Below are 20,942 nucleotides of genomic sequence, written 5' to 3' on the forward strand. Positions count from 1 at the left end.
CCGTGGGAGGGAAATCTATGGTCTGTAGGTTCTGTTGATGCTACAGGTAGGCTGCTCCCTGGATGGCGTTTGGACCAGAAAATGGTGGCCATCACGTGAATGCAGGTTTGACTGGTTATGACTCTGATCCTTGTGTCCCGCAGAGAGAATGTGGCCTTCCAGGGGCCGAAGGCCTGAGCACTAACCAGCACAGTCTCCGAGGGCTGGCGGGGTTATCCCAGGGCTGGGTTGGTGCATCGTGCCAGGCTCTTTGACATTTGTGTGTAATTACAACAGCAGGTCTGGCTCTGTTTACTGTGTTTTCTCACCTATTTTGCAGTCAGAGAACAAAGATGTTTTATAGTTTATGCCAGGTATAAGGCAGGATGATAATTTAAAAAGAAAATAAGAACACACACACTAGTAAGATTTTATCTTAAGAGTTTTTCCTTAGGTGACTGAAACATAAGGAAACAAGAAGGAAATGAAGGTTGCCTGAAAATTTGAGTGGATCGAAAGCTATTTTTTAATTACATTGTACATGATGATTCACTTGCTGCCCAGGAAAAATAAATAAATGACAGATTAGGGCATGCTTTTAGGGAAGTGCAGCTCGGGATGTATCCGTGTTCCCATCAGTGAAAATAAAATCACTTAACGTTGCTCTAGCTACTGAATTAAAATGGATAGCTGCAATAATATGATTTGAATTTATGGCAATTAAAAAAGAAAGAATTAAGGAAGTGCAAATCCAGCCCGTAAAAGGATTTCATCTGAATATTAAGTATAACAAATAATTCGGTTATGGACTCCATTTTCTCATGCAGCCACACTCTATCATTTTAAGAAGGAAATTTACTGAATTAAATTAGAGCTCATTTCCAGTCATAACCGGATGGCATAAAAGACCCTGAGCTGTAGGACCTGTTTAGAAAGTCTGAATTGCGATCTCTAATTCAAAGCTCTGTATAAAGAATAAAATACCCGTATTAGCTGAAGGTCCCTGGTTTGGGAAAACCTGTTCTGTCTAAATGCTTGTTTTCTTCTTAGGAAGACTCTCTCTGCTTGTTTGTCATCTAACGTCTTTCTGAATAGGCTCTGCGAGAGTCATTTATTTCATAGAAGATTCTAAAATGTAGGTATAAATCCACATCAGATATCCCATGGACCAAGTGATAATGAAGGATGGCAAAGTTTAAACAGTGATTTTAAATTAAGGGAACAGCATGCACATTTATTTTAATTACAATTGACTGAGGCTATCCAGGTCTTCCTTTGGTACTTCCTGCTAAAAGGAGCATTAAGTATGTTCATTGGGAGGGAAACACATATGTCCCCAAGATAGGCTGCCAAAAGAGCTTGCAACACAAAAAATTTATCAAACTAACAGCTTGGGCTGTGACCAAAAACTTGAGAAAAAAAGTATCCTTTTTTTTTTTTTTTCTTTATGATTAACGTAATGAAGACCACCATGCAATTTAAACTTCCACTTACCTGATACTGTCTTTCTTCATTTGCCAAACATGTAATGGCTTAACCCATGCTAGGCAGGCACTGTCTTGACCATGTGGCTGCAAAGATTAAATTGAGCTCTTGCTCTCAACCAGCTACGGTCTTAAGGAGAAGGCAGATAGGGGCGAGTTTACTGCAGTACCTTTGCTGGGGGCATGCTGATACAACAGATGAAATGGGGACAGAGAAGTTCATGCCGGAGGGTACAGGAGAACAGTGAAGGAGCAAAGGAGGCTTCCCAATCTTCCCCAGGAAAGGAAGACACTGATGAGAGATTTAAAAATAGATAAAATAATGAAAAATGTTTTAAATGTCCTTTCCCTCTTTAGCGCAAAGGCGTCTTTTCTAAACTTTTATGTTCTTTACCAAAAAGAAAGTGAATCGAAGAGCAGTTACTCAGACCTGCATTTGTGCTCATGGTGTGAGGTGGTCACCTCTGAGCTGTATGTGAGCAGATGGGCTGGGTCTGAAGGCTCAGTAATGCCAGGGACTTGTCAGCATCAGGTTACAGCTCTTTAAATTGCTCTTTCACATTAAAGCCCATGGTAAGGGGCGGGCAGTTTCTGGACTTGGAGGCCTCCTCAGATTTTATGTCCTGCCATCAGGTATTTCCACTCCTGTCATTTCCTACCTAATGGAGTGATAGATTTCAAAGGTAAAATGTTTCATTTTAAACCAATTATAAACATCTATGTCCAGGGATGGACTGAAATATTTATTTTTTGCTTCTGGAAATGTCCATCTTGGACCTTGCACTGACAGGATTTAGGCAGTAAATTCCCACAATATGGACGAGTCAGAATCTCCTATTTAGGTTCTGCCATTTTCCTCTCTGGGGCTGCAGAGTGACTCAAAGTTGGGGGCAGCCCTGCTGATTAAGGTGACAAAAGACCCCAGCTCCCCCCGCCCATGTACCCCTGCTTCCAACAACCAGTGAGGCAGGGTAGAGACTGCACCTCACACACAGTCCTGCCTCTGTCCTTCGTTTTTACTCCACTCGGGTCACCACAGGTGTTCATTTTACACGGATTCCCCCTGAATACAATACTGAGGGGGCATAGGCTATGCATGGTATGTCTCTTGAACTTTACTATATATAACATCTCTGGGACCTCTGGGCATCACATACCCCTAGGAAATGACCTAAATATGAACCGTACAAATAGCAAAGCAAATTGCAAACGTAGCATGATCCCACCTTTGTTATAAAAGACTATACACATGTATAAAGTCTATCCATGTTTATGTGAATCATATTGCTAAGTGTGCTTACCACTGGGCAGTACGTGTGTTGGGGCCTGTTGGGGAAGTATAGTTCATACTTAAAAAAAAAAAAAACCCACACTATTTTATATTTAAATTTTACTCTGACAATAATGGTATATAAAAAAGATTGAGGCTCTTTTTAAAGGAATAAACTCCAAAACACTCATAAGAAAGGATAGGGCCCCTCTCTTAGTATACATATTGGTTAAAAGTGCTGCCTCTGTAACCAGGCTGCTCGCATTCAACTAGAACAGATATGTAACCTCTCTGTGGCTCAGTTTCCTCATCTGTAAAATGGGAAGAATAATAGCAACTATCTCAAAATATCCTAGTGAATATTAAAAGGGTTAATATATGTAAAGTATTAGGGCAATGCTTGGCACTCAGTAACCGAGAACTGGGACTGTTATTTGTGTTATTAACACACCTCATCTGGTCGGCCTGTTCTATGTGCAGTATTTCTGGAAATCTAAGATACTTGGGTGAGCAGGTTTTACTCTTAACAAATCTCCATACTGATAAATATCTTCATTTTAAGGCTATTATTTAATGGTAATGTTTAAAAATGGCTGCAGCATTTTTCTTATTTACATTAGACCTATAGGTAGTCAATTATAGGTTCTGTTATGGAGGCTTAAATATTGTACCCAGCCGTAAGTGGAAACAAGTGAGATACTGACCCTATGTTTCTTGCTTCTATTTTCCAGGATTCTGAAGGAGTAGAAATTATGTTAGGCGTTTGTGCGAGTGGTCTGTTGATATATCGTGACCGACTGCGGATAAATAGATTTGCCTGGCCTAAGGTTCTAAAAATCTCATACAAACGGAACAACTTCTACATTAAGATCCGCCCGGGAGAGGTAAGTAGACCCAAATTTGCATGTACACTGAGAAAAAAGGAACCTGATAGCAAATAAACATGTAAATTACCTGCTCACAAGTTCTCAGCATCTCAGGACATGGTTGGTGAGTTATGTCTAAATGCCTAAGAGAATTTACTGTAGGTTTATCCAACAAATAGGTAGAAAGAAGTGTTCTTTTTTTTTTTATTTTCAGTTTTTCCCATAGCATACATTAATTTAAATGATTGTTTTTACATATTTTAAAGTAAAACCCAGATTCATGAATAATGTTTTGTATATTTCAAGCTGTGGTATAAATGAAAGTTGTAGTCATTAGACCTCTTTGTGAATAAAAGATTTCTCCCTACCAGTTCTATTGTTGTCTCTATGCTCCCCCTCTCTCTGTCTTCCAAATCTGACAGCATCTTTTTTTTAAATTATATTTTTATCGATTTGGGAGAGAGATAGAAACATCAATGAGAAGAAAACATCATCCATCAGCTGCCTCCTGCATGCCCCCACCAGGGATAGAGCCTGCAACCCAGGCATGCGGCCTGACCGGAATCGAGCCAATGACCTCTCGGTGCAGGAGTCGATGCTCAACCACTGAGCCACACCTGGCAGGCAATCTGATAGCATCTTAAAGGGGACAGTTTAGAGATAATGTGCAACAGGTACAAGAAAGATTAGAATGAGCAACACAGGGTGTAAATTATGTAAATGTTCCACAACCTAATATATTTTCACCTTTTTTTTTTTTTTTTAATCAGAGAAGCTAATGAAAGAGTGAAAATTGTTAACTAATCCTTATTCCTTGGACCACAGCATCTATGATCGACATATTTGTATTCTCCTTAGTGGTTTGTACATAATAGGTAGTAAGTACCTGCTGTATCTGGTTAATAGATAATTGACAAATATCTCCATTTCTGATCAATATGATTAATATAATGGAGGCAAAGCTCTAAGATTGCAGTTCACTTATGTCTCTGAACATTTTCTGGCGTAATATAGAATTAAGTCCTGTCTTCAAAATCAGCCTACCCACTGGTGGAAAGTACAATTAAAATATCAGACTACAAGGCAAGCAATAATGTGTAGTGTAAATATAAAGTCATCCTTGTCTCTGAAGACTGAAATAATCTGTAAGCTTTTCATGTAAATACCCGCAATTACAGTAATATTAAAAATATTTCTTAAAGATTGCATGTTAAACTTATAACTGATAAATGTTCATTTGGATTTATTAAACATAAGCAAGCATCTGTTTATTGCTAGGTACCATGTTGGGCATTGGAAATGAAAAGAGAAATATGAATTTGTCCCTGTCCTTAAGGGACTTTATATTTGGCACAGAAACAGACTCGCACACTTGGAACCATGTCATGATACAGATGAGATAATATCCCATGGACATGGAGTGAACATGGTTGTGAGAGGCCAGCAGGGAGAAGTGGAGAAGTGCATCAGTAGACAGTAGTGAGCCATGGAAGGTTTTAAATTAGGGCTTGTCATAACTAGATGAACACTTGAGAATGATGGGTTTCTTAATGAATTAAGCTGCTTCGTAATGTGATGTGATAAGACCTAAACTGGAGCAGAGGCTATGGGAATAGAATGGAAGGAGCACATTTGAGATGGCTTTCAGAGGCAGAACAGATTTTGGAAATAGGATGGGGGAAGGATAAAGAGGAGAGTCCAAGATGATCAGAGTCTTTCAGTTTGCACGAGAGAAGGCAATGGAGATGATATTATTAGACGAGAGGAAAAGGGGGTGAATTTAAGGAAAATGGTTGAAATTCCTTTGGGACAGATTTTTAGGGGGTGATTCTTACACAGTAATAAATATAGGACTTGAACAGAGACATCAACTGTATACGTTTTAATCAGGGCCTTATATGTGGAATAAATTACCCAACGAACAAGAGAACTTAAAGAGAAAGAGAGAGAGAGAGAGAGACCCTATAACAAAAAATCTGGGTGAGACCACTTTTTGAGAGAGAGGTAGGCCAAAGAGGACCACAGGGAGATTAAGAATAACAGCCAGAGCAAGGGAAAAAGGGACAAAAATGGTCACAGATGACAGTAAGACGAGATTCAGGGGACTAACTGGCAGTGCCAAATGTTACAGAAAAGGTGCAGGTAAGAACTAAGAAAAGTGCATCACAGTTGATAGGTCCTATTGTGACATTTAAGAGTTCAGGAAGGAGTTAGGAGTGCCTGGCAGGTTGCAGTGAGGTAAGAAGTGAAGGAGCTGAGGCTTCTCCATCAGGACGTGTAGCGTGAGGAGTGAGAAGATTCTGGCTTAGCAGAAGCAGGCTCAAAGGAAGTTGTTTCCCTCCCGTTTTTTACAATCATATTTATAGACTGAGAAGAATGAGTGAGAAGAAATTATTGGTAGCCCGAAGACTCTGAAGAGGTTGCAATAAAAAGAATACAAAGCACCGAGAGCTAGATAAACATTTTAAAAGTGTAGCGCCTCTATTATCTTGAGAGAATCTCCCCAGCTTCTTACAGGAGCAAGTTGATGCTTTTTTAAAACCCCTGACCTTTGCCTAATGCATGGTACATATTAGAGGCAGGATGAGTAAATGGGGGATGGTTCAGTTACGATCCACAGTACTCAGGTTTGTCCGTCAACTGGGTCTATTGGACAGTGGTGATTTTCATGACCACCACTGCACATGAACTTCCAGAGGGAATAGGAAATTGGGAAAGGCAGCTGCAGTTAAAGCAACCTGGATGTGTTTCCCAGTCTTTGCCCTGCCCAGTCCCTCTCAACAAACAAGAAATAGAGGTCAAGCATAAGGGTATCTCACATGCCATGCAGAGGAGCCCTCTCCTTGGTTCTTTGCCACATAAATTACTTTTGCTATTGATTATGTCAATAGTCAGGAGGTTTTGTGCTCTTTGGGGAAGGCTTTATTGTTTAAGATTATTGCCCTCTGGTGGCCTGATGCATACTATCCTCAGAGAATAAAAAGTTAATGAGAATCTGCAATGATATTAAAATAATTATTCAGGAAATCAGATATCCCACCTTGGAAAATCATATGACTGATAGAGTATCATCTGAACTATAAATGCTGAGTAATATGAAAATGTGTTCTCCAAATCTCTTATCTACACTAATAAAAGAGAAACATGCAAATTATCCATCACTCTGCTACACTAAGCCACGCCCACCAGCCAATCAGGAGTGAGTATGCAAATTAACCCAAGCAAGATGGCGGCCAGCCATGGAGCTGGAGCAAGCAGGAGGCTTGGGTTGCCCCAGCAGTGGAGGAAGCCAAGCTTCCCACCCATCCTGGCTGGTCCTGGCCTCTGCTCAAAGCTACAAAGTTTCAATTATAGAAGATAAATAAATCCCAACAAAAATGGCGGCAGCCACAGAGTTGGAGTGAGCAGGAGGTCTGGGTTGCCCCCAGTGATGGAAGTAGCCAAGCTTCCTGGCTGTCCCTGGCCTCCGCTCAAGGCTACAAAGTTTCAATTATAGAAGATAAATAAATCCTAGATACTTGCTTCCAGCCGGCCCTGGCCTCCACTCAAGGAGGCGCTGAAAAAAGAAAAAGGAGGGGCTGGGACCTTGAGTCGCTGGGGAGTGATCAGGCCAGGATGGGATGGCAGCAGCCATTGGGGGTAAGCAGACCAGCAGGGGGGCCAGTTGGGGGTGAGCAGGCCGTCAGTGGGGGTCAGTTGGAGGTGATCAGGACAGCGGGGGGGGGGGGCAGTTTGGAGTGAGCAGGCCAGCAGGGGGCCAGTTGGGGGTGAGCAAGCCAGTGGGGAGGGGAGGTGAGGGCGAGCAGGCCAGCAGGGGGGGCAGTTGGGGGCAAGCAGGCCAGCAGGGGGGGAAGTTGGGGGTGATCAGGTTGGCGGGGGGGCATTTGGGGACAAGCAGGCCGGCAGCGGGGGGCAGTTGGGGACAAGCAGGCCGACAGTCAGAGTGGTTAGGGGCAATCAGGCAGGCGGGCAGGCAGGTGAGCGGCTGAAGCCAGTAGTCTCGGATTGTGAGAGGGATGTCCAACTGCCAGTTTAGGCCCGATCCCTGTAAACCAGCAGTAGGACATCCTTCGAGGGGTCCCAGATTGGAGAGGGTACAGGCCGAGCTGAGGAACACCCCCCCCCCTCTCCGCCAACCTGATTTTCGTGCACCGGGCCTCTAGTATGTAATATCAAGAGATGTTAGCATTTAACATGATAATCCATATTATAATGCACAGATCAGCAATACCTGATACCAAGTCATCAAATACTTAGTATATGTGCATATTCCCAGACCAGATATTAAGAGAAAATGTAACTCTGAGAATGGTATAGACTTTAAACCTTTTGTTCATTTCTGTATCTTCCATTTGAAGTCATGATGTCATGGAAAAAAGAATGAAAATTAGGCTTAAATATGAGATCAGGACAAGTTGGTCTCTGGAGGAATCCAAATATCCTTGTTTGCATTTAGTTTTCGTAAGATCCATACTGGTACATAAAACATCTACTATATGCATAAAATACCTGCAGCATTTTAAGGAGATATTAGATATAAGGAGATTTTTTTCTTTTTAATAAATGCACGTGTATACTAGTAGCATGAATTCCACATATAGCAATTGATTTAGTAAGTAAAGAAAACAGTTGTGAGTGGTATTTTTATTTTTAAGATGATTTGCTTTTCTGTTATTTGTTATTTTAAACTTGATTCTACTCTTCAATATTTTCTAAATGTAGTTTGAACAATTCGAAAGTACCATTGGGTTTAAACTGCCAAACCATCGAGCTGCCAAGCGTTTATGGAAAGTGTGTGTTGAGCACCATACATTTTTCAGGTAGGTGGAGATCAATTTGCTTTTTTCCTAAGGGAAAAAATAGAGTGCCTGGCATTACTTACAGTGAAAAAGATTGTTGGGAAGAAGAATGTGGAGGCATATCCTTTCTAAAGTTCCTTCAAGCTCGTTGTCATGAGATTTCTTAGTAAGAAATCCTAAGAGAACTTCTGACTAAATTTGAATAGGTTTCCTTCATCTGTACTTTATTGATCTGCTCCATCTTGTCTTTATTATCTTTAGTACCTTTTCATTATTTTTGCAGGATGTCTACTTCAAGTGTTCAATCTGTTTCTTACTATTCCAGTAATTTCTCAATACCCGACTAATTAGAGCCATTAGATTTGTGTCTGCACAATAACAAACTACCACTGTTCTTTCCTACCATCACCTACTTAATTGCTCTTGGGGTTTATAGAACCACATCCAGTTTTGTGGGATGTTCAAGTCTACTAGTCCAGTGGTCGGCAAACCGCAGCTCGCAAGCCACATGCGGCTCTTTGGCCCCTTGAGCGTGGCTCTTCCACAAAATACCACAGCCTGGGCGCGTCTATTTTGAAGAAGTGACATTAGAAGAAGTTTAAGTTTAAAAAATTTGGCTCTCAAAAGAAATTTCAATCGTTGTACTGTTGATATTTGGCTCTGTTGACTAATGAGTTTGCCGACCACTGTACTAGTCCAACCCAACTCCCGCTTTGCTCATAGCCTCGATAACATCCCTAGTTGATATGTACTGTGTCAATTTTTTTTTTCTTATAAAACCTGACTTATTTCATTGCATTTGGGTGTTAATCCTTTAGTACGCAAAGCACTTTACCTTTCAGAACTGAGTAAAAGGTTAGCATTCTCAATATTTGATTTACCATTCTTTCTGGTGTGTGTGTTTTTTTTAATATCTTTAGATTGTTGTTACCAGAAGCACCTCCAAAGAAATTCCTTACCTTGGGTTCCAAGTTCCGTTACAGCGGCAGAACGCAAGCCCAAACCAGAAGAGCCAGCGCACTGATAGATCGCCCAGCCCCTTACTTTGAACGCTCCTCCAGCAAACGTTACACCATGTCGCGCAGCCTGGATGGAGGTAGGCATCCCTGCCCTTAATGCTCTCTGCTGGCTGCCCGCCACGGTGAAGCCATCTTGAGCTTCCAGTAAGCATCGATCCTCTTGGATAGTAGGAAATGGAGAGCACCTTCTTCTTGGTCTGTGGCTGACTGGCACGTTTTAACCACCCATCCTCAAAAAAATGTGCCCTTGTGAATAATGTCTGTTACTTTAGATTTATGTAAGATTATATAGAGAATGAAGAGCATAACTTACTTAAGCTAGTCCCCTGAGTTTGGAGAAAGATTCTCTCATTCCAAATATGGTGGTCACATACTCTGTAAGGAATCTGGTTTCCTAGCCAACAGATCTTAAATGATTGCCAGGTTTGTCTTAGACGATTTGTTTCAGAAAGAAAACTGTATGTTAAATTTATCCCTGTTTCTAAAAAAGAAACTGTGAATAAAATGTGACTCATCAGTCGATAAATAATAGCTTATAGAAAGGATGACATTCAGATAACAGAGCAAAGGGCTCTAAATTAAATCCTCCTGACAGACTGGGAGAGCACTGTCTGTAGATGTTGTCTACTGTTAAGTCAAATGTGTAAGTAAAACAGGGAGAAAATTGCTTAAATAACATGTTTAAGGAATGGCATAATCATGAGTTTTCAGTAGGTTTTGTTTTGTGGGATGGTTTTGTATTGTATCTATAGTTACACGCAGATGTGCTTTCTGCTACAAGACTTGGCAGCTAGAGGAATAATTAACTTAGGAACTGAGTCATGGCCAGGCCTCCTCTTCTCATTGCAAGCACCTGGAGATTGGTTGTTTTAGGAAAGACCTAGCCTGTGCACATAAAGAGGTAGACATTTCTGGCATGTGTGTACGGTTTTAATAATAAGCACAAACATAAATAAAAAATAAATAAATGTTACAAGTGCTTGGGATCACCTTCTTCCCCACTGTCCTGCCTCTGCTCACCACAGTTCATGACACCCCAGTGTGGTTGGTGGGGTGACAGACGCCCTGTATCCCCTGATGAAAAAGACTGTGTTTTCCTAATGGATGACGTTATATACAGTTTATAGAAGAAGCAAAAATTGTGCTGTTCGTGCAATATTACGTATGTTCCTAACCGGGCATAGGTAAATCCAGACTGAAGTCCAGTTCCTCTACCTGCTCGGCAGTTGGTGAATGACTTAAACTCTCCCTGTCTGGTTTTTACTCATCATCCATAAAATGGGAGTCAGGCCACCTCTGACAGGGTTGTTGCAAGACTGAATAAGAAACACATCAGAGCACTGTTGCTATGGATATAATTATAATTATCCCAATAATTATATTGATAATTATCCTATAGGCTTTTGTGAGGTGGCCTAGAAAGTTATTACCATTCTGTACCTTCTAAGAGTTTGCTTTTTTCAGAATATCTAACTTAGAGCCATACTTTTAGAATAAAATGTTGATCAGGACTGTTTCAAGTTGGATTAAGACACTCATATATCCATGTTAACATTGAAGCTGTTCTTCGACATTGTCTCACTTACTCTTCTTTCTCCTTTAGAGAATCTCTGTAAACTCTATATTTTATAAGTCAGTGTTAGAGGAGCTTTTGTAGAATCACCCCTTTCCCCCCGAATACCATCCACTTTGTTCAGTGATGTGTACCCAAGGGAACACATGTGTTATGAATGTTGTTTGCCTCATGACCTTTTGTATGACGATGATTACTAAGAAGACAGAAGACAGTTGTGCAATAAATGTACTAATATCATGCTGTCTCTTCCTCTCTGCCCAAAAGTGATGTTAGTATGTGTTGTCTCTCGCTCTTTGGGGTTCTGTCAATTCTAGTGGGTTTACTGGGCTGCTGAGCTGGGGGCCAGGGCTGCACGTGGGCATAAAAACTGCTTTTTGCAAAATTGCATCTTCTATGGAGCCTAACTGGCCCATTAGGGAACTATATCATATGAGCTTTTTCATCAGGACAACAAGATATAAAATATCTTAGTGAACGTATTGTAGTGAAATGATTTACTATTAAGAGGATTTCATAATGTTTTCTTACTTTTATATAAATATGAAACCAGATTATATTTTGCCTGTGATTAGCTACTGTGTATTGAAAAACAGCATTTATAAGTTTCTGAAATATGGTATCTAAAACCTAAAATAATGACTATCAAATTATAAAAATTTAATTGTTGTAAGCATCTCTTTCACTAAGACATTTCAGCTGGGATGAAAGGCTGTATCTTATATCTTTTATGTCTGCATGCTTTGCCTTTGCATGAATTTCATTAACAATGTTTGTGTCGTTTTCCCCAAATACTAGAGATGAATGAATGTACGCATATCATGGTAAATATGTGTGCATATCTTTTTAAAGTGCAGTAGAAATTAAAACGTTTCTGCGCTTCAGTTATGGAGTTGCCATTGGAACTTTATAATTTCTGCCAAGTTGGTTCATTTTTATTATTACCCTTGTGGCTTTTATACTCTAGGAAACTTTTCAGCCATTATTAATAATAATAGGTATCTTTTCTTTTAATTTCAGTGCTCCTTGGTGAGTGCCACTTCCAAAAATATGTTCAAAGTCAAGTGTACTAGATCAGTTGTCTACTGGAAATATTATTAGCTGTGGAACTTGCCAAGTGTCTGGGGTAACGAGCTCGGTGGCAGCTCAGCCTCCCAGCCTTACACTCACATCCACCCCGACACACATGCTCACCCTGGAGCCTGAGAATGAATGAGACCATTCTAGTGGCTTCAAGAGATGAGCCCTGAAATCATTTTGAAACACTCGTGTAGAGGATATGGAAAGTTGAGTCTGTGCTAGCGCTTAGAAGAAGGTACCTGCTGTGCTGACTTGTCTTTTGAAGATAAAGCTGGACTTTTATAGGGGTATATTGTTCGTGATGGGACAATTGGTGCTATTCATCTGTCTTCTGACTTAACTATTTCAGACTTTATTTCTTCCATTGTATTTGCTTTTAGCATCAGTGAATGAAAACCATGAAATATACATGAAGGATTCTGTGTCTGCTGCAGAGGTTGGTACTGGCCAGTACACCACAACAAAGGGCATCTCTCAGACCAACTTGATCACCACTGTGACTCCGGAGAAAAAGGCCGAGGAGGAGCGTGATGAGGAAGAGGACAGACGGAAAAAGGCCGAGGAAGCCACTGCTGCCGCGGCCGCACGGCCCGAGGGAAAGGTACTTCTCCCAGGCTGCCTCCTAGAGCTTGCTCAGACTTCAGAGAACTGCCAAGTAATACTGAGAATATAAACCAGGAATGGGTTAAGACTTAGGCGAATTCATATTTCAGCCTTAGTCACATTCTTATTATCAAATTTAAATGATTTCCTCTGTCGACATTTTTCCTCTGGAAGATTCCTTTTCAACTTTTTGAGCATTTTTATTCTCACAACTGATGTGCTACATAAGACTTTCAATAGCTGTCCTGTCTGTATTTAAAAAAAATACATTTAGTGGTGAATTACACTTTTCTTTTTGGGCTCATATGTCAGAGCTATCACTAAAGCTGTTTGTTTCTGGCCCCACTCTCCTACCCAAGGAGTGCATATTTTTCTAGATATGCAGTGGAATGACATTGCCATTCTTCTTACTGCAAGTAATTGAGTGACCATAGCTTGTGTGTTTATACAGTGTTTCCTCTCTTAGCCTTATGATCATAATCTAATCATTAGAGTAACGAGTGGGCATGTTTTAAAAAGTGATAGTAAGGCAGAAGGTTGCAAGGGAAGTTGGAAAGTAAATTTGGCAGCAACTTCTCCAAGGTGTGTTTTTTTTTTTTCTCATTAAATTTTGTAACTTCATTTCACCCAAATTCAATTTATTTTTTTAATATTATCTTTGTTTTTGGTGATCCAGCACTATACAGCAACTTTTTAGAAAAATAAAAGTCAAAAGCCATATAGACCATCTACTTCTGCTCATGGGTTTTGTATGTAGCAGAGTTACTCCCTAAAAGTCAGAGAACTTTGGGAGGTTTATACATAATCTCGGTAACGGGAAGGAGTGGCTCCTGCGATGGGCTCAGAACAGAGTGAAACGAGAGAGCAGAATGAAAATGCTGTATAACTCACAGCTGTGTTAAAACCTGTGTGAGTTTCATTCAGAAATCTTCTTTTGCACATGGGCTCTTTAAATACAGATTTATTTGCAGGGACTCACCATCTGGGACTCTATAGAAAAAACTTCTTTTGCCAAGAATGTAACAGTGACAGTTAAGAGGGTATACTGATAAAAACTTAGCGTCGTTGTAGTTGTGTTAGGAAATTCAAAGACCCAGTCCATCCTTTCTGTAGGATAAAATTATTTGCCAAACAGAAAAAATAAAAACAGGATAGGAAATGATAGCAAAAACGTTAGGATCACTTGTGCTGTTCAGATGTACTTTGTTCTGAGTTTTGTTTTTAGACTTTTCGGTTAAGTTGAGGCAGGTTTTAAATAGGACATTAAAAGAAGATAATATACCTGCGCAGCAAATGTGTTGCATGCTTTGTTGAAATCACCCAGGTAACATATGCTTCTCGTGGATGTGTAAATAGGATTAAGTGGCACAGAAAAGTAAATGACTTAGTTTGATCCAAAAAAAAATAGATCCAGGCGATCTCACTTTGATTTTAAATATCAGCAATTTGTTTACATGAAATGCAACATGAAGCAGGCATCGCTTCGTGCCATTCACGCTGTGGGAAATAAAAATGACAGAGGGAAACAGGGCTCTCAGAGTCGGAGTCTCTGAGAAGCCAGCGCCCTGACCCGAAGTGCTTTCGAAGGGCTGTGGCCGAGACCCAGTGCTGATGCAGGCGGATGTCTGCCCTCGTTGTCCACAGTGCGCAACTGTCTTTTAAAAGCCACGTTTATAAGCAACATGAATGATTGCCTCTTAATTTTATTACTCTCCAGTTTCAAAAAGTAATGTAGAGGGTACTCACTTTGTAAAGAAAATGAAAATATAGTACTAAAATAGTTACTAAACAACTAGTCCCCTTTCCTTTGAGAGGCGGCCTGTTTTCCAGCTCTAAGCGCCTCAGGAGACTGGGGGGCCTTCTGCCACGGCAGGAACAATTGTCTGCATGTGCAAGTCCTCTTATAACTAATGCATCATTCTCAGTTGAGTGAGATCTGTGCAGTGTCTTGTTAGGAAAAGACACACTTGTCTAATATTAAAAAAGGCACTTCTAAATTCTAATGTATCCATGATATAATTTTATTTGTGCCTTTTCTTACTCTTTGTCTCTGTAGTTATCAAGTTAGGAATAGAGAGCCACCACAAAACAGGTTGGGTAATGTCCATGCTATCAGGTCACTAGGCAACACACACACACACACACACACACACACACACACACACACAGAAGTCTAATTATCTTCAGGCTCCGTGTGACCTCGACTTGAACTCCTGGGCTGTGGCAGCTTCAGCGCTGTGCCCAGGTCCTTTGGGGGCCTTGCTTTCCTCTGCCTGCCTTGCTCAGCAGCCCTCTGCCCCCAGCAGAGCAGCCTGGCTGTGGTCCTCCTACTGCCAGGGCCGGAGGGAAGGGAGGGGCCTCCCCGTGCCGCAGAGCCTGAGCTCACTGCGGAGCACATTTGTGGCAATGTCTGCCTCTGTCATTCTTGTAAGAGCTCAAACCAGGCGAGTTAAACCTACCACTTATCTACTAAAAAACTCCAGAAGGCTGGGAAATTGTATCTTTCTATTATACATGGGCCACAAATAATACAAAGTAAATACTTATAAGCCATAGTACCAGAAAACATGTTGTTTTTGCTTGTTAGCTTATTGAAACCACTTGGAGTTTAAGTTCCATTTACATCATAGATCAAGGAGCCAAAATAAGAATTTTCCAAGGAACCTCAATTATTTGTGGAGAGTCAGATTTCCTAAAAGGCTAATTACTGAAATCCCTGATTGGAACTGCTTGGCACAGAAAAGTGGGGCCAGAAATTTTTTTATGTGGAAACCCACCGGTTTGGGATATAATTGACTAACCAAAGAAAGGTAATGCTAGAGATTTCTTTTGACATAATCAAAATTTTGATCCATTTTTCTTTCTAATTCAACTGAACCACAGTAACAGATCTGTTAGCTGATGGTCAGGAGATGTTATTGAAAGTCTTGCTTTTAAGTTATCAGAGTAATATTTGCTTGTAAAACCCTTAAACTTTCTAGAGTTGTTGATCTAAACAGAAATATTTGATCGTGTGAAACATGTCGACTTTGAGATTGCCCACAGATACCTTCGTTCTGACTTTTTTAAAAAGCCCGCCCTGGATTTGATGGGCGGGTGGGAGAGCGGTAGCCATTGGTGGCAGTGTTGGCATGCAGCTTGAGTACTTTAAAATTCACGAACAAGCTAGTGCTGAAATTCTTGTTTTACAATTTTATATTGATACCCATAAGAAAATTAACTAATTGCAGTTTTCTTTTTGTCCTTTTGCACCTCTGTTTGCTGCTTTCTGTCTCTCTCTGTCTCTTTCACATCAGTCACCTGGGCTTGGCACTGACTCATGTTCCCTGTCCCCCCCATCAGCCCACTGTCGCCCTGCATCTCCCACAGAGCTCCGTAGGAGGTGGAAGGAGAATGACCGCCAACCTCCGGGTTGCAGACCTTCTAAAGACACTGTGCCTGCGCACGGAGAGCCCTCCGTGGACTCTGACGGCAAAGGGTACCTAGCGGACCAAGATGTGGCTTTTAGCTACAAACAGCAAACTGGCAAAGGGGCCACCCTGTTCTCCTTCTCCTTGCAGCTCCCGGAGTCATTCCCTTCTCTTCTAGATGACGATGGGTACCTCTCTTTTCCCAACCTGTCCGAAACCAACCTCCTCCCCCAGAGCTTGCAGCATTACCTCCCGATTCGCTCACCCTCCCTCGTGCCCTGTTTCCTCTTCATCTTTTTCTTCCTGCTCTCAGCCTCCTTCTCAGTGCCATATGCCCTCACTCTCTCCTTCCCTCTGGCTCTGTGCCTCTGCTACCTGGAGCCCAAGGCGGCCTCCTTGAGTGCCTCACTAGACAATGACCCGAGTGACAGTTCAGAGGAAGAGGTGTGTACCTCGGCATAGAACACACTTCCCTGTCGTGGTCGGGGCTTTGGTCCAGAACAGTGTTAGATGGCTGCTGCGATAGTGGTCCTACTTTCAGAGCCTCATTTACTGTCTGTGCCAATCTGTGAAGCGATTTTTGTGTGTTGGGGGAAGCAATCCGGCCCCAGGGTTAGGCACAACACCATGTGGATGTAGCAGTCCGAGCCCAGCCCAGAATCATGCTGCTACCCACTGAGTTACACAGGTGGGGAAGGACTCAGCCAGAGTCAATTCTAAATAACCCTGTGGCTGTGTACCAATCAGGGTTAAGTTAAAGGTTTTGTTCAGTTACCGTTTAATAAAGTAAGTTACACACAAGATAAATACATAACTTTTGACTAAAAAAATTTATGGAGTGTTACTAAAATGTACAGCCACCTCTCAAATAACATTGCTTCATTCAACATCTTTTCATTATTACATTGATGAGATGCCATAGGAATTTAACTCTTGTTTACATCCATTAGCCCAGTGTTCAGCAAACTCATTAGTCAACAGAGCCAAATATCAAGAGTACAATGATTGAAATTTCTTTTGAGAGCCAAATTTTTTAAACTTAAACTTCTTCTAACGCCACTTCTTCAAAATAGACTCGCCCAGGCCGTGGTATTTTGTGGAAGAGCCACACTCAAGGGGCCAAAGAGCCGCATGTGGCTCGCGAGCCGCAGTTTGCCAACCACTGCATTAGCCTGTGGTAAAATTGGTTTCATTATACATTACTTCGCTTAAAGTCACAGACCCTATCAACAACGTGAGTGAGGACTTTCTGTATCCTGGTATCATGATACATAGCAGTGATATAATCTAGATCAGTGATTTTCAACCTTTTTCATCTCGTGGCACATATAAAATAATTAATAAAATTCTGCAGCACACTAAAAATACATTTTTTGCCAGTCTGACCATCTAAGGCAGTGGTCGGCAAACTCATTAGTCAACAGAGCCAAATATCAACTGTACAATGATTGAAGTTTCTTTTGAGAGCCAAATTTTTTAAACTTAAACTTCTTCTAACGCCACTTCTTCAAAATAGACTCGCCCAGGCCGTGGTATTTTGTGGAAGAGCCACACTCAAGGGGCCAAAGAGCTGCATGTGGCTCATGAGCCGCGGTTTGCCGACCACTGATCTAAGGGAAAAGGGGTCAGTAGCCCTGACTAAATAGTCAGGTATTGCATGTTTTAAAAATTCTTGCAGCACACCGGTTGAAAAATCACTGGTCTAGATAAATGCTACTCAAGGTGAGGTGGGAGAGAACACCACCATAGGGGATGTGTCGTCCTCATCTGGGCAGCTTTACAAAACTGTAAATGCCTCACATCCTGGGGGTTCTGAAATGCCCCCTCTGCTGTCTTCTGTAGTCATTGCGAGGCTGTCATTGTTACTCACACAGGTGAGCCACGCTCTGTGGGTGTTTGGGGTCAGAAGGGAGTTTTGAGCTGTTTAAAATGTCCACATAACATCAGTCATTGGCAGGGCCAGAAGTTTTCAAGCACAGTCAGGAAGAGACTCACTTGAGGCTTCTGTACATGGTAAAAATGGGCTGAAATTTCATCAGCACTAGCAATGCCAACATATACACTGGATGATTTCTTTAAAATCCAACATGAGCCAAAAACCCCACACGCAGTCAGACAGTCTGGAAAGGCCAGGGACGTTGGATGGGCCTCTGTGGCTTCCAGCCAGGCAGTTGTTCAGTGGGGAAAGGACATGAGCCTTCAGCCTCCATCCACGAAGCCTTGCCGCCTGTTTCATGTCCCTCATCCAAGCCATTGGGTGAGCTGACGTCGTAGCCAGCAGTCTTCCCTCTTAATTGCTCTCCTTTCCCCATAGCTGTAGGAACAGCCCAGCAGTTCCCCTTTCTACAGGCTTCACATAGAGAACAGGGAAAAGGAATAGAAGCTGCCAGCAGAGGTACCTGGCTGTCACCTGCCCTCCTGCCCACAGCTCCCCTGGGCCCCGCCAGCTCTTCTGTTCCCACAAAAGAAGGGTTTTGTGGCAGGAGACAAGCCCAGGACTCCTAGCATTTAAAAAAATTACAAAGTCAAAGCCACATTACAATAAGAAAAGAAAGTCTTTTCAGTTTTTGCTCAGCTAGAAATCACGGGAGCTGCACCTGTGAGTATATAGTATCGCCAGGGTGTATAAGTATCTATATTTAGTGGTATTATGACCATTTCTTTGCAGCAGAAGGGGAAAAAGTGGGAATGGTTTCACAGATGTTTGAAATAAAAGTTTAAGCTTTTCAATTTGATATTGCCTAAGAGCCCTTTTCAAGGATCCTGGGTCATATATGACTTAGGTTAGATATATGTAACTATTTTCATACTTGAAAAATTCTTTCAGAGAAAACTAATTTAAATCTTAGGCTTTAATAGCACCCTTTCTCACAGTGGCAATATTATCAAATAATATAAGACTAGAACCTACAACAGTCAAGACAATAATTTTATCTACAAAGACTATATAGCTTGCTTCCAACCTGGACATGGAGTTAGTCATCAGGCTAGCATAAAGCAAAAAGATTGCCATTTTATGCTTTCTGAATTCTAAATAACTGAACTTACGTGTAGCAAACCACACAGATCTTGTGCCTAATCCAGGGTATACATCTTGTCATCAATGCATGAGAACTCATGTCAAACTTGGGCATGTCTGCATTACATCGACAAAACAAATCACAGCAGTACTCGTTGCAAGCTAGTGACCACGGGACTGGAGCTCCCCAGTACGTGACTCTCCTTGTTATTGAAAACCTATCAGACCATGAACCGGCCCTGGCCGCTGCATTCCCCCGACCCCCCACTGCAGCCTCGGTCAGCCGTGGCAGCTCTCCTGACACTTCGTATTTGGCCATCTGCTCAGTGTCGTCTCTTAACACCAAGTGTTCAGAGCTGTGCTCTCTAGTTCCAGCCGAGCTAGAGAACTCATATGTAGGTCATTCAGTTAAAAAAAATAGCCATTTGTTTACATGGCCTGTCTCATTCTCCAGGCCTCAAGCACTTTGGCAGCTACGCTGGGTGACTTCGTAGCATACAGTTCAGCTCTGTGACTTCCATTTTGCAAAATCACTAATGGTCATAATTCTTTTTAAATATTTTATCATCGCTGCTTTCATTTCTCACCTGTGGTGCTGGCTTAATTAGTTCCAGCCTTTCTCCAGAGTGAAATCCAATGTAGAAATGCTTTAATCATTTCAAACATAAAGCTGTTGGCCAATAATATCTTTCTTTTGTCCTTTCAGAATGGTCAAATAAGAAGGGGCGGTATATCAAATTGTCTGTCAAGAAACATAAGATGAATTTAGCTCACCATACCATAAAATGTAGTTACATACGAATTTCTGAGGAATTTTTTGATAATGCAAAAAGCAAAAAGATAAAAATCAAATCTGGGGGAAAAAATTGATCACTTGATTTTAACATTTTAAATTAATAGTAATAATTATATTAACATCAATATGTTACAATTATTATAGGTTTTCTTAGTTCTGTGCAGTGGTCGGCAAACTCATTAGTCAGCAGAGCCAAATATCAACAGTACAACGATTGAAATTTCTTTTGAGAGCCAAATTTTTTAAGCTTAAACTTCTTCTAATGCCACTTCTTCAAAATAGACTCGCCCAGGCCGTGGTATTTTGTGGAAGAGCCACACTCAAGGGGCCAAAGAGCCGCATGTGGCTCGCGAGCCACGGTTTGCCAACCATGGGTTCTGTGTATGTCAGACATATAAAGCACTGAGTATCCATTTATTGTTCTGATTAGGGTTATTTTCATCATTTTACTAGAAGGAAATTCGGATTAAAACATAAAATGTGCCCAATGTGTCCCATATTTGACTAGCGAGAATTTTAGCTCATGTCAGTCTGACGTCAGACCCCTCACACTTCACCACGACTGTAACCCAAAGCCAAGATGCTTGCAGAGTCCCTGATATAAATTTTAAAGCCATAGGGAAATAATATGTGGGAGGAGAAATACTTTCAAGAATTTTAAAAATCTTTGACACAATTAGTTAGCGCACTGAGCACAAGTCATTCTTATTTGTTCTTCAAAGTTTTAAGATTTTGAATTATTTCATACCCTGTCTCTCTCTCCCTAATTCAGACTGACCTTTCCCTAGATTGTTCAGTGGGTGAAGCATGGCAATATCTTAGCAATGATCACCCAAGAAAATTAACAGCCACCCCACCCCACATGTTGCCAAGATAGTCAGGTCATGAAAAGGTATCAACACACTTTCTTTTTTTTTTTTAATATTTTATTGATTTTTTACAGAGAGGAAGGGAGAGGGAGAGAGAGCTAGAAACATCGACGAGAGAGAAACATCGATCAGCTGCCTCCTGCACACCTCCCACTGGGGATGTGCCCGCAACCAA

General features: G+C 41.4%; 1 protein-coding gene across 48 annotated transcripts in view; it reads left to right on the top strand.

The window, feature by feature from the left end:
- Positions 1 to 20,942, top strand: part of EPB41L3 (erythrocyte membrane protein band 4.1 like 3) — a 221,968-nt gene that overhangs the window by 180,346 nt on the left and 20,680 nt on the right. For 16 of the 48 annotated variants that reach the window (XM_080683544.1, XM_080683566.1, XM_080683543.1 and 13 more), the window contains exons 9-13: positions 3,465 to 3,617; positions 8,322 to 8,419; positions 9,319 to 9,494; positions 12,451 to 12,671; positions 15,970 to 16,527. In XM_080683544.1, the coding sequence (XP_080539670.1) occupies positions 3,465 to 3,617; positions 8,322 to 8,419; positions 9,319 to 9,494; positions 12,451 to 12,671; positions 15,970 to 16,527 (1,206 nt within the window). The remainder of the gene's footprint in view (positions 1 to 3,464; positions 3,618 to 8,321; positions 8,420 to 9,318; positions 9,495 to 12,450; positions 12,672 to 15,969; positions 16,528 to 20,942) is intronic. The other 32 variants (XM_080683562.1, XM_080683583.1, XM_080683585.1 and 29 more) reach the window with 3 other exon arrangements.

The sequence above is a fragment of the Plecotus auritus genome (genome assembly GCF_963455305.1).
Source record: "Plecotus auritus genome assembly, chromosome: 8".
NCBI classification, from domain to species: domain Eukaryota; kingdom Metazoa; phylum Chordata; class Mammalia; order Chiroptera; family Vespertilionidae; genus Plecotus; species Plecotus auritus.